Genomic DNA, 12,710 nt, shown 5'->3' on the forward strand with positions numbered 1-12,710 from the left:
CTTGAATTCCCCCCCCCCTTTTTTAATTTGTTAGTTTATCCTCTCCCTTACGCCCAATAATACCCCTAGAATCCTACTAAGTATTTGATGATGGGAATGGGGTTACACAAACAGATATCTTCCAGTAGATGAATAAAATTAATGTTGTTTCCAAGTATAATAATCTTCAGGCAAAACTACATGTCATTAAAAATCAAAAGCCTGTACATTATTTCCCCCTATAAGATAGTCTAATAGTTTATAATTATGAGGACTTTTAGTCTTAATTGATAATTGACTTATACCACTAATGTTCCAAAATAATTTTCTGACCTATGTTCCCTGAAGAGTAGAATTTCAGGAGTCTGTAAAAAGTCATAGATTTTAAAAATTAATATCCAATACTCCAAGTATTATATTTAATGAGATATAATAATAATAACAATAATAATAATAATACCTTGAAGCAAAAAAGGATAGAGAAACAGAGAGAGCTCACTCAGCCTCTCACGTGGGGAAAAAAAGAGAGAGAGGGAGGACTCCCCAAAACTTATATATACAACCTTAACAAATGCAAATGTGAATGAAGAGGAAAAATGATTTTTGGGACAAAAAAAAAACCCTCTGGGATCCTTTGGGAGACCAGTCTCCCAGGGGATCATTTAAAACATAATCCAGTTAAAACTCTATAAAGATTTCTGAGTAAAGGTATATACAATATTGCAGCTTCTAAAGGGAAGTTACAATTATTTGGGGATAAAGGGAAATAAAAGAGATAAATAACAAAACCATTGTTAGGTGCATTGACAAAAAGCAATTAGGGGGCAGTCCCCTTTGGCATAGGAGTGTATATTCAAAACAAATTTATTCAACCCCCCCCGCCCCCCAAAGTTCAAATTCACCATATCTCAAAGTTTACTCAGGATATTCTGGTGCAGCATGTGGTCTCTGCAGGCATCTTTGTGGCACCTTTTTGAAAAATTTTGTCTTCTGGATTCTGGGAGGTAGTCTCCTGTTCCAAATTAGGCTCAAATTCAAATCAAAGTTCACAACAATAACATAGTCTCTCTCCCCCCCTCACCCTCCAGGAGGATAATAACTCATTTCCAACCCACATTACAGGGATACATGGTTGAGTCATAAGGCATATGAATGAATTATCAAAAACATCAAAAAAATCCAAAGAAATTAAAAAATAACCTTTGAGTGAAATATAGAATATAAAATGAGTACAAAATTCTGGGAAGAAGGAAAAAAGAAAAAATTCACAAATCAGAACAGGTTCTTAGAGCGAACCATGTCCCATAAGCTTGCAGCGATAATCACTCACTAACCCAATTTAGCAGTTTGGACTACAGTAAATTGCCACATCATGAAAGAAAATAGAAAAAGAGACTAGATTTTTGAAACATGGGAAATAGCATTCCTTGGTTTGACCCTTTTCCTCACTTTCCAGGATAAAGGAGCCAGAACAATCAATGTTATGTACTTGATATATAGTGTGGTACAAGGAAGACTTGCATTTAACACATGTTAAACAGCAGCAAACCTTGAATCTCACACATGATCAAGTAATTGCGTTTTTTGTTTTGTTTTGTTTTGTTTTATTTTTTTGCACAGAATGTTATCAATCCCTGTGGGATTGGTTTGGTTTCTTTTGCCTTTTGTGCTCGTTAGGCACTTTGCAGGTCAACCTCTGAGATCCTTTGTGGTCTGTTTCTCCTTAGATTAGACATTTATTGAGTAAAAGTCTCATAATATTTAAATAACTAGTGGCAGGTTGCCATAGTCAAAAGCTTTTTGGGTATCCATTTATATGCTAGGCAATATCTTAGCTTATTCTATTGCAAAAATCAAAACAGTTTAAAAAAATCTCAATTCTGGTGACGTGTGCTTCAAATGCAAAAATGAGAAAATCAAATACTGTCTGGCATATGTAGGAAGAAAAACAAAAAACGTTAAAAATGTGTATATTTTATAATCACAGAGGTAAAGTATAGAGACTACTTTTGAAAAAATAAGATTCATTTCCTCTTTAACTTGCCATGATTCTCAGTGTGAGTGCAAATGAGGTAGATAAAGCAATAATACATTCAAGAAAATAAAAATAAATAAAAGGTACAAAATGTAACAAAAGGCACATCAGGTCAATATAGATCACTAATACAGATTTTCTTTTTTGAGGTAGTATATGTGTTTTCCTACAAGGGTAATTTATTCAAGTACAAGGATCAGCCAAAAAAGTGTAACAAAATAGTACAGATCAAGCAATAGGGAAGTCTTATCATAATCAGTAGTCAAATACAATCAGTCCAGGCAATTATTCATTATCAACAGAAGGTATTTATTTTATATGGCTACAGTGAATCCATGAGTCCCTCTGCACAATCTTAATAGCTGGTGATGTAATCAATAGGACCTTAAATGGTCTGTCGTCAACAGGTCCAGTCGACCCAGTGTGTTTGAAATTCTTTATCTACAGACTATCACCTTGGTTTAAATCATAAAGCGAGAAGTTTATGGGGCCGGCTTGAACACCAGCTTCCAATGTCATGGAGTTCTTGCAATTTAGTTTGTAATTGTATGATATCTGTAGCAATGTTTGCATCCCCTCCTAACAATGACATATAAGCAGGGGCAAATGGTTGTACCTGAATAGGTGGACATCCAAATAGCATCTCAAATGGTGAGATGTATAAATCACCTCTGGGTCTGCTTCTGAGATGAAACAGGGCCAGAGGTAGAATTTTTGGCCATATCAAATGACTCCATGCACAATTTTCCAATCATAGTTTTAAGTTCTTTATTCATTCTTTCAACTTTGCTGGAGCTCTGGGGATGATATGGTATATGAAATTTAGGAGTTATCCCCAAACATGAATAATGCAGTAAGACTGAATCAGGAAAATGAATTCCTTTGCCTGAATCAATACATGCTGGCAGGCCAAAAAGAGGAATAATTTCTTTCAAAAGGTCTTTGGCAACAAAAGCCACTGTGTCGTGAGCAGTTGAAAACTTTTCAGGTCACCTTGTCATCTGATCAATTATGATCAGACAAAATTTATACTCTCCAGCTTTTTGCATAGAGATAAAAATCAATTTGTAAATGCTGAAACAGTGTGTAAGCAAGAGGATGTCCACCAAAGGCTTTTCCACGAAAGGCATGCTGATTAAAGGCCTGGCAGGTAGGACAAGGTGTACATACTTTGGAGGCAATTGTAGTTATTCCAGGTGGTATCCATACTCTTTTTTTTTTTTAAACCCTTACCTTCTGTCTTGGAGTCAATACTATGTATTGGCTCCATGGCAGAAGAGTGGTAAGGGTTAGGCAATGGGAGTCAAGTGATTTGCCCAGGGTCACATAGCTGGGAAGTGTCTGAGGCCAGATTTGAACCTAGGACCTTTCATCTCTAGGCCTGGCTCTTAATCCACTGAGCTACTCCTCTGTGCCCTATTGTAAACCTTGAAATCTCTCAGACTTGTGAATGTTAAAAATTTCCCCATCAGGGAATTCTTAATTGGAAAAAATTCCCTACTGAGAAACATTCCCCATTTTGATGTGAGAACTCGCCAGGATCAGAAATGGGAGGACCTCTACTCCAACCGTACTTAAGACTGCTTTAGGGGAAAAAAACTCCTTGCTAAACAATGAAAGTACTTGGACCCATGCTTATAATAAGGCAAGGAGTTCTTTGAGCCAGGCCTGTTTTTAGAATTGATACAATGGGATGCTAGGTACCTAAAAGAGTCGGGCAAGTTTTCTCTTGATGAGATTAGTTGACTCAGCTGTGTTTTCTCTCGTTCAGATTTACTGAAGAGATTGGTCGACACAGCAGCATTTTTTCTGATTCAGACTTACTGAGGAGATTTGTCGACTTAGCAGGAATTTAGATGGGCAGTCCTTTGGAAAGCATCTACAGTGATTGGTAGATGTAGGGACTTAGGGGAGGTGACATGGGAGAAAAAACCCTATATAAGAAAAAGCAGAATCTCTTGAGGGGATATCCTTTTGGAGAAATCCTTTTGGAGGATCTCTGATGAGGATTGCTTGGGAAGAATCTCTTGAGAGAGGCTCTGGAGAAGGGAAGCTCTTGGAGGACAATCTCTAAGGAGGTCTCGCTGGAGCTCCTCTAAGGAGACTCTGTCCCTCTGGAGGCTCTGGAGAGAGGCCCTTTGAAACAGTCTCTGGCTGGAAGGCTCTCTGGTGAAGTCAGCTGAGATGGAGCTGGCCTGGTGTCACTAGAATCCTTGTTTAGGCAGACCTTGTGGTGAGTGTTAAAAAACGGACTGACTGATTCTCTCTCTTAAGACTCAGGTCTAGGCCATACTGGCTTGAGGCCCTTCATAATTATTCCTTTCCTACTCTTTCTCTAATTCCTCATTATATTATTAATTAAAAATCTCTATAAAACCCAGTTGACTTGGGTATTTGAATAATTGGGAATATTTCCCTGGCAACCACCTTATATTTGATTTAAAACCAAGACACTGTAGTGAAACATATTTTCTGCGGTCAAATTTACTCACCCTCTCTTATATCTATCACAATATATATCTTCCACTATTTTAATCACTACAGTTTAAGACCTCAACCATTTTAAATCTCACACTATCCATACTCTTTTAACAGAGTCTATAATGCCCTTGGTGCTGAAATGAGCATGTTTATGGATGAAGTGACAAACGTAGTTATAGAAAGTTCTTGGGACCAAGGGTTTGTTGTCCGATGGTACCCATACTCCATTAATCTGTTTTGCTTAAAAATTTTTCTTTTATTTTTCCACTTCCCTTTCATTATAGGAAGGTAATAAATTTAAGTTATTAATGGTTGTTAATATTAAAATTAATTCAGGACCTTGTATGGCCTCTAGCTTTACAGCAGTATCTGCTTAGTCATTTCCCTTAGAGATAGGGTCAGTGCCACATGTGTTTGCAGAATAGTGAAGGACAGCTATGACTTTGGGGAACTGGAGGACAGAAAGGAGTTCAGCAATAAGGTCTGTGTTGGCAATACATTTTCCAGCTGATGCTAAGAATCTACACAGATGCCATAGCGTGCTGATGGTGTGACATTTGCCAAATGAGTAAAGGGAGTCTGCAAATTGTGACCCTTTTATACTTTGCAATGATACAGTTCATGGACATATAAGGTAAAAATGCCTTATCATGATTTGGGATGCCTAGAGCAGGGGCAGACAGGATAGCCTGTTTTAAATTTGAAAGAGTGTTTCCAATTTAAGTGGTTTAGGGACTGAGTTTTTTATGAGTGATACAAGGGACTTAGTGATTTCCCCATAACAAGGGATCCACTGCCAACAAAATCCCTTTGTTCCAAGAATCTCCCTCAATTACTTTTTAGTGGTAGGAGTGCTTAATGTTTGGATATTTTCAATACACTTAGGAGAAATAGAATGGGGAGACACCAGTGAACTTTGTTTTTGGAGACCTTGTTGTCTCTCTTATATATCTCCAAAAGGAGATGCTTGTTATCCTCTTGGCATGCTTCAGCATTTGGTTTAGCGAACAGCAAATCATTCATATATTGAATTAAATGTTGTATTTAAATTTAATGGCATCTGTAACAGCAGTTAAGAATTACATAAACAAAGTAGAGCTGTCCACGAACCCTTGAGGCAAATAGGCACAGGTCCACTGAGAACCTTTCCAGGTAAAAGCAATGCTATGCCTGAAATCCTCATGTATAGGTATAGAAGAGAAAACTGAGCACAAGTCTACAATGGTAAAGTATGTAGCTCTGCTAGGAATAGAAGAAATGTTTATGTTAGAAACTACAGGGTGTCTCTTCATAAAGTGATTGTTCACAACCCTCAAATCCTGGATGAATTGATAGAGAGGCTTGCCGTCAGGTCCCAATTTTGTCTTTTTAACAGGCAGGATGGACATATTGTATTCAGATTTACAGGAAATTATGATGCCTTGGTTAATTAGCAAATTTATTACAGGGGTAATGCCCTCAATTGCTTCCTTCAAGACAGGGTACTAAGGAATGGAAGAAGGTGGGGTAGATTTTGTTTTATTTTGGACAGGGACAGCTGATTTAAGTAGGCCAATATCAGAAGATGATGTGGCTCAGAGAGACTTAGGTAGATCAGTTGGGATCTCAAAAGTGGGAGACTCCTTGATCTCATGAGGGTCTGAAAAGTTTAAGGGAGCCAGGCATCAATATGAAAGAATGCTCTACTTCCAGGGATCTACAGTCACCATTCTAGGGAAAATCTTTGGAACCATCAGGGGTGTCCCTGGTACCCCCACTACATTTTTTGAGCTAATGTTATTATAATCTGAATCAGGTGTACACTTCCATAGAGACCTGGAAGCTTCAGTGTCCAAGAAAAGACAATCATAATAGGTATTACCGACCTTTAATGTTATGTGGGGCTCATCAGTATGGGGGAGGGGGGCAGTGAATAGGGACAACAGTTAGTAATAAGTCCAGGTCTGGAAAATCAAAGGTTGTGTCCTCTGATTCCTGGACCCCTCCTCCCTCCATACACCTTTATAATATTTCGGTAGTTTCTTGGGCTGCCCCCTGAGGGGCAGTAGCACCCAGGGTGATTCAGGGATGGGCTCCACTCAAGATATATTTTTGTGGGATCATTTGGTATAAGTTATCATTTGCCTGATTCATATTCCTAGAATTGTTATCAGTCCTAAAGTTGAGATTACAGAAATCATTATTGTAAATATTTCTATAATTGTTTCAATAATAATTACTCCAGTAGATAGTTTCTCATTGCCTTCAACAAATTCTTACAGTTAATTCATCATTATGTGGCCCTTCCCACAGAAGTAGCAGGTAAGGGACAAATAAGTTAGATTCTTGGAGAGGGGAAAGTGCCATTGGTTGAGTATCATGCCCTTTGTCTTGTTTATAAATCCTATCACTTAAAGATTTTAGTTCCTTCTGAATTGTTTCCATGAAATCATTAGTCTACTCTTGTTTTTCTTTATGGCCATTAGAGACTTAATAGAAGTTCGACTCACATCGTCAAGATCCATCTCAGACTACCTTGGGCAATGCATTTTAAATTAATCCCAGAACACTTTTCAAGAGTTTTGGACAAAGTGTTGCCTTATTTGCCTAATATCCCTTTCTTTAGAAAGATTAAAGTCTAGGTACTGACCCCCAAGCTCAATGAACCTATCCATGTATTTGGATGGTGTCTCATCATTGGATTGTTTAAGACTTTCAAATTTGGTCCATGCATCCAGTCTTTCAGAGTATTCTTGCCTTGTTGTTAGAATGGCCTCCCTACAACAATATAATTTCAAAATGTCCTTGGGGTTGTTATAATCTCATTCAGGATCTTGAGATGGCCAGTGTGCTGAATTGAGCCCCTAGACTTTATTAAGTTGAAAGATATTCATATTTTTCTCACATCCCATTAGAAATCCCGGAGCAAATTTTCAATATCTTTATAGGACAGATTATTTTGAAAAAAATGTCATCCATCTTTTTCATTACAACAATTGGTTCTTCTTCATAACTAGGAACATTACATTTCAATTCGTTAATATCTTGGGATGTGAAAGGTGTATGTTGTCTTAGTTTTACCACATCCCCTTTGCGTCCTATTGTGGATAGTTTCCTTAAGGGGAAAAGGCCTTCATAGGAATCGGTCAATGGTGGTGGTTTCTTAGAAGTTGACTGTAGGGATACTGAGGGAGCATGGGTAGGAACATGTATGGTAAGAGGACAAGATTTCCTTGGGGCTTGGATTGGTTGTGGGGTTGGATAAGGGAAAGGAAAAGATGGGGCATTGGGAGAAGGATCAGGGGAGGTAAGGTTAGCCAGGAGTTGCAGAACACGAGAGGTGGTACAAAGTATGTGAGAGGAGGTTCTACACCTGTAGTACAATTCTGTCTCCATTTTGGGAGAAATAGGTTTTTCCTTTCTTAGTATTTCAGAAAGACTTGCAAAAGTCAGACGTGTTGGTAGGGATCCTCATTTGCCATTGGACCATGTAAAAAGTATTTGAAATTGTCCAATTGAATTTACATGTTGTCCTTCATTTCAGCTTTAATTTTCTGTATGGAACCTTTTTTTGTCTTAACATTTAGGTTCAGGAAAAGAAATTTTTTTAGGAACATAAGGAGAAGGAATCAATCCGAAACCTTAAGAGTCCTGTGCAGAAGCTAGAAGGCTTTCTTGCAGAGTAACATTCATGCTGCTTAGCATTCTAATTAAAAGGTTAGATAAAAGGAAAGTGGAAAAGGAGATAATTTTTTAAATGTAATTTTAATTTTAAAAAATGTTTTACTTTTATTTATTTTTATTGTTGTTATTTTAATATTAGTATTCAGGATAGGGTAAGGGGAGGGGTATTTAATTTAATTTTATTATGATTCCATTGGATTTTTATTTGCAAAAATCTTTTTCACAATTATTTATTTATTTATTTATTTATTTATTTATTTATTTATTGTTGCTGCCCTCTGGTGGTAGAAAACTGTCACTGAAGCTCAGCAGGAAAAGGGGAAAAAATTGAGTGCTCAACACTGACCTCAAGTAGCCAAAAGATAGCACTACAACAGGGAAGGGTCAGGCTCCTGATTAGGAGGGGTGGGAATAAGGGGTGTGGTTAGGGTTGGGGGTGTGTTCCAAAAACCAAAATGGAGGATATGTCTCCAAAACAGGGAGGGCTTTTGGTTTAAGTTTGTTCCAAAAGCAAATCTACCCCAGAGGAGAGATGGGTATAAGAAAGGTTGGGGAAAAGCAGGGATGGAGCTAGGACAGGCTGGGCAAAGAGCCTGGCAGTGGTTAGGAGGCTACCAGCTGCCTGGCAAGGAAAAGGACTCCCCCTCCACCTTGGCCTGGGGTATAGAACTTACCAGTAGACAGTGACAGAGAAGGGGCAGAAGCAGGGACAGCTGTTGCAGTGGCAGAAACGGCAGGGATGTTGGGGGTGGCAGGAGCCTGAATAGCCAATTGGGCAGAGCCAGCAAGGCAGTGGCTGGAAGCAGTGGGGGAGGAGTGAGCTGAAGCCAGTTGGGCAGAAAAAACAGGGCTCTCAGTAATTGAGAAAAGCCTAGCAACTTCACTAAGGGGTTTGAGTAGAGAAAACTGAGAATTTGGGTCCCTTCCTGAGGGGCCAAATGTAGACTTAAAAAATTAATATCTAATACTTCAAGTATTATATTTAATAAAATTTAATAATAATAGCCTGAAGCAAAGAGACTAGAGAAACAGAGAGAGCTCACTCAGCCTCATGTGTGTGTGGGGGTCATGGGGGAAGAGAGAGATGGAGTCCCCCAAACTCATACAAATGTAACAAACTAACAAATGCAAAAAAAGGATTCTTGGAACAAGAAAAGAATTCTGGGAGGTGGAGTCCAAATTTTTCTAACTATACAAAGTTATTTAAGTTATTGGTTATAAGGGAAGTCTCTCTGGAAGGAAAAACAGAAAGAGGGAAATCTAGATGATTTAAAAACAAGAAGTTGATACAACTTTTTTTTTTTAAAGTCAAAAGTCTATTTAAAGGCTTGAATATAAATTTAAAAGTTAAGAAATTTCATACTGCAAAAGAAGTTTCAGAACTGCTGCAGTTCTCATATACTTTTTTAAAAATAGGAGTAACTGATAATTCTGACCTGCTTTCTGAAGTTCTCTCCTCATCTTTCCCTTTTCACCCCTTCAGTCCTCATAGATTGTTTTCTCTTATTTCACTATTTCCCTGTAATTTACTATATCTCCTCTTCTGTCTTTCCTTTGTATATATTTTTTAACAGCACATAATGCAAAACTAAAGTACCTTTTGTTTTGTTACTTAGATTTATCAAGTAAGTTTTAGTTTGTTTTAAAACTGAAAAACCATGGAATGGAACATTTTATATTTTCTTTATTTTGCAATTAAGAACAAAATAAAGCCCCACTAAAATGAAACTAGTTTGTTTTTGTGTGATTCATATTATTTTTGTTGATTGGTAGACTTCTATGTTTTCCTTTCTCTGTCCACTATGGAAGTTCTACTCATTTTCTAGATTAGTTTTTTTTAAATCAATAATACAAAAATAACAGATGATATTTTATAATTTTTGGATTGCAGAAACATTATGAAACATTTCACTTATTTTTAACTGGAGTAGTCTTATTCCCATTTTATAGAAAAGGAACCCTATAGTAACATACTGGGAGTTAATTGTCAGGGACAGAATTGCATTCAGAGCTGTTGTAATTCTTTCTTTTTACTTTTCAGTGCTACCTCTTGCCATGTATATGCCATAGCTATTGGAGACTTAAAACAAAAACAAAACTCATATCTGAGATGATCTCATTACATATCCTTCTAACCATAATATGCTTTGTATGTGAAATGGTAAGAGTGAAATCCTGGTTAGGATAAACCCCTCAGTTGAAGTTATGGTTTCAAACATAACTTGATTTTCTGTGCAAAGTCTAGAATTTTTCGTTTTGTGTTTTTCCTAAACATAATTTCTTCTAGTAGACATCTCATAACCAGTTTAGATGATCAAAACAAGGCCATTAAGACTTGTTCTTATACAAGTATGTAATAATCTACAGGGAATAAAAAGACCTTCTAAAATCTATTGTCTTTAGTTAGCTATGGTTTCAGAATTAACGCCAAAGCTAACATAATAACAGGAGAATTGGCTGAGTACTTGTCATTTAAGTAATGTTATTTTGACACTACATAATGACCTATCTGTAATAGCACCATTTATTTTTAAAAATTCCTTGTAGGCACTATTGATATGATAGGGCAGCATAGAGATGTCAGTTTTATGGCTCTGAAGATCTACTACACATTTTGTAAACGTATTTCAGTTACATTTTGGCAGTAAAGAGAGCAGGAAGATAATGCTTCCATTAAAGTGATCAACTACGCATGTAGAAATTGGGTGGGAAGATGTGTGAAAATGCTTTTAGATGAAACCCATTTTCATGCGTAAATTGCCTCTGTTGCGTATATAACTGTCTTGTAATGCCTTTGGGTAATTCAATGAGTATGGCTCTGGAAATAGTGGTTGTACATGCTGATCTCAGGGAAGGAGGTATATAAATTGCTTTATAATACGTCTGGCTCTCGACCGCTCAGATTTTATTTTATATTAACTCGCTTTTTCTATGTTTTTCCTCCTGTTCTTTTAAATAGTTGATTAAAATTATAATTAAATCTTTTACCATTTCAGATCTTTTTTTACTTCTCATTCTTAAAAACATCACCTTGAATAAAAACAAAAATTATTTCTCCCCTGCCACATGGGACACCGTGTCTTCATACTTCAGTACATTAATATTTTATCAGTTGGGTTGGTTAAAAAAGAACCCTGAAAGAAACCTAATTACTTTCCTCATATTTGTAGTATAATCTTATCCAAGTACCTTTTTAATTATATCCTAGTGAATTTTATTATAAATCATAGACTTTTCTTTGATAGATCCTGTTACTTTTAGAAAAGCTGCTAGGAAAATGTGAAAGACTAATTTTATGCTTTTTCCTTTGTTGCTTTGTTCTTCCTTTGTTAACTTGACTGTAAGTGCTTCTGTTTCTTAGAAATACATGAAATTGTATTTCTTTGCTTTCTCTGTCAGTTCTCATCACCTTTTTTCCTTTCCTTCTTATCTTTTTCATCTGCTTTATACAGATTTCCTCTTCTGATGTTCTTCAGCCTTTGGTATCCTCTCCTCTGCAAGCTGCTGCTGAGAAAACCAAATTGGAGGTATCTAATTTTGTAAAAAGCACATTGCATTTTAGAACACTTACTTGTAAGTGGTTCCCCCCCCCCCCCAGACCCCAACTTATTGTGTGCTATAATTTGGGTAGGATAAAAACCTATTTAATTTTATTTCTCTGAGTTTTCAAAATTACAGTGCAAAATATATCTGTTTTCTAGGCTATCTCCATGTGAGCCTATAGTCAAAAGATCCATACTTTTAATAATCTAGTTACCTTTTTAATCCATTCCTTGTAAAAATCTATTATTTTGTATTCTTATTTTCTCTCATTTTTAGTGATTTCCATGTAACTGTTGTTGAATTCACCTGTTTTTAGTGAGTTGTGTATATTAACTATTTTCAAATTTTCTCTTCAGGATTTCATAGCTATAATATTGGAGGGAAATATTCAAATGTCTTTATCAATAAGAAAGTGCTACTGGCTCAAATTTAAGATTTTGCATTAATGGGAGTAAAATATGATTTTAATTAATGGGAGTAAAATAAGATTTCACATTATGGGAGTAAAATATGCAAATGTATATATAAAATATGTGAATTTAAATGTTAAAAGTATTAAAAATATAGAATGGAATGAGAAATATTTTCCTTTTTTGTAAAGAGTTTTAGTAATACAGAAGTAATCCAGAAATTTTGATAGATTAGTTACAACTTATTTTCTATAATCTTTTTGAAGTTAAATACTTTGAAGTAGCTATTCAGGTAATACTGGCATATGTATTTACACACACACACACACACACACACACACACACACACACACACAAATTAGTATAAAAACTAATGATGAGTAGGAAATACTTCATTGTAGTTATATCCCCAGCACCTAGGACACTACCCAGCACCCTTTGGGAGTGCTAGAAATAGGTGGTGTTAAATAAATACTTTTGATTGTTGTATAGAATGTAGAAAAATAACCTTTTTACAAAAACATGTCATTTCCCACCCGTAGATTCCCTATTATTACTGAACCCATATGAAAGAAAAAAACAATACACTGTTTTTGTTG

At 36.3% G+C, this 12,710-nt stretch overlaps 1 protein-coding gene across 2 annotated transcripts in view; it reads left to right on the forward strand.

Annotated features, from left to right (window-relative positions):
• SMAP1 (small ArfGAP 1) overlaps positions 1-12,710 on the forward strand; it is a 273,850-nt gene that overhangs the window by 180,066 nt on the left and 81,074 nt on the right. Inside the window, exon 5 of one of the 2 annotated variants that reach the window (XM_001365363.4) lies at positions 11,611-11,685. The exons of the other annotated variant lie outside the window; for it this stretch is intronic. Coding sequence (XP_001365400.4) covers positions 11,611-11,685 — 75 coding nt within the window. The remainder of the gene's footprint in view (positions 1-11,610; positions 11,686-12,710) is intronic. 2 annotated transcript variants of the gene reach the window in all.

This window comes from Monodelphis domestica, chromosome 2 (genome assembly GCF_027887165.1).
Source record: "Monodelphis domestica isolate mMonDom1 chromosome 2, mMonDom1.pri, whole genome shotgun sequence".
Lineage (NCBI taxonomy): Eukaryota > Metazoa > Chordata > Mammalia > Didelphimorphia > Didelphidae > Monodelphis > Monodelphis domestica.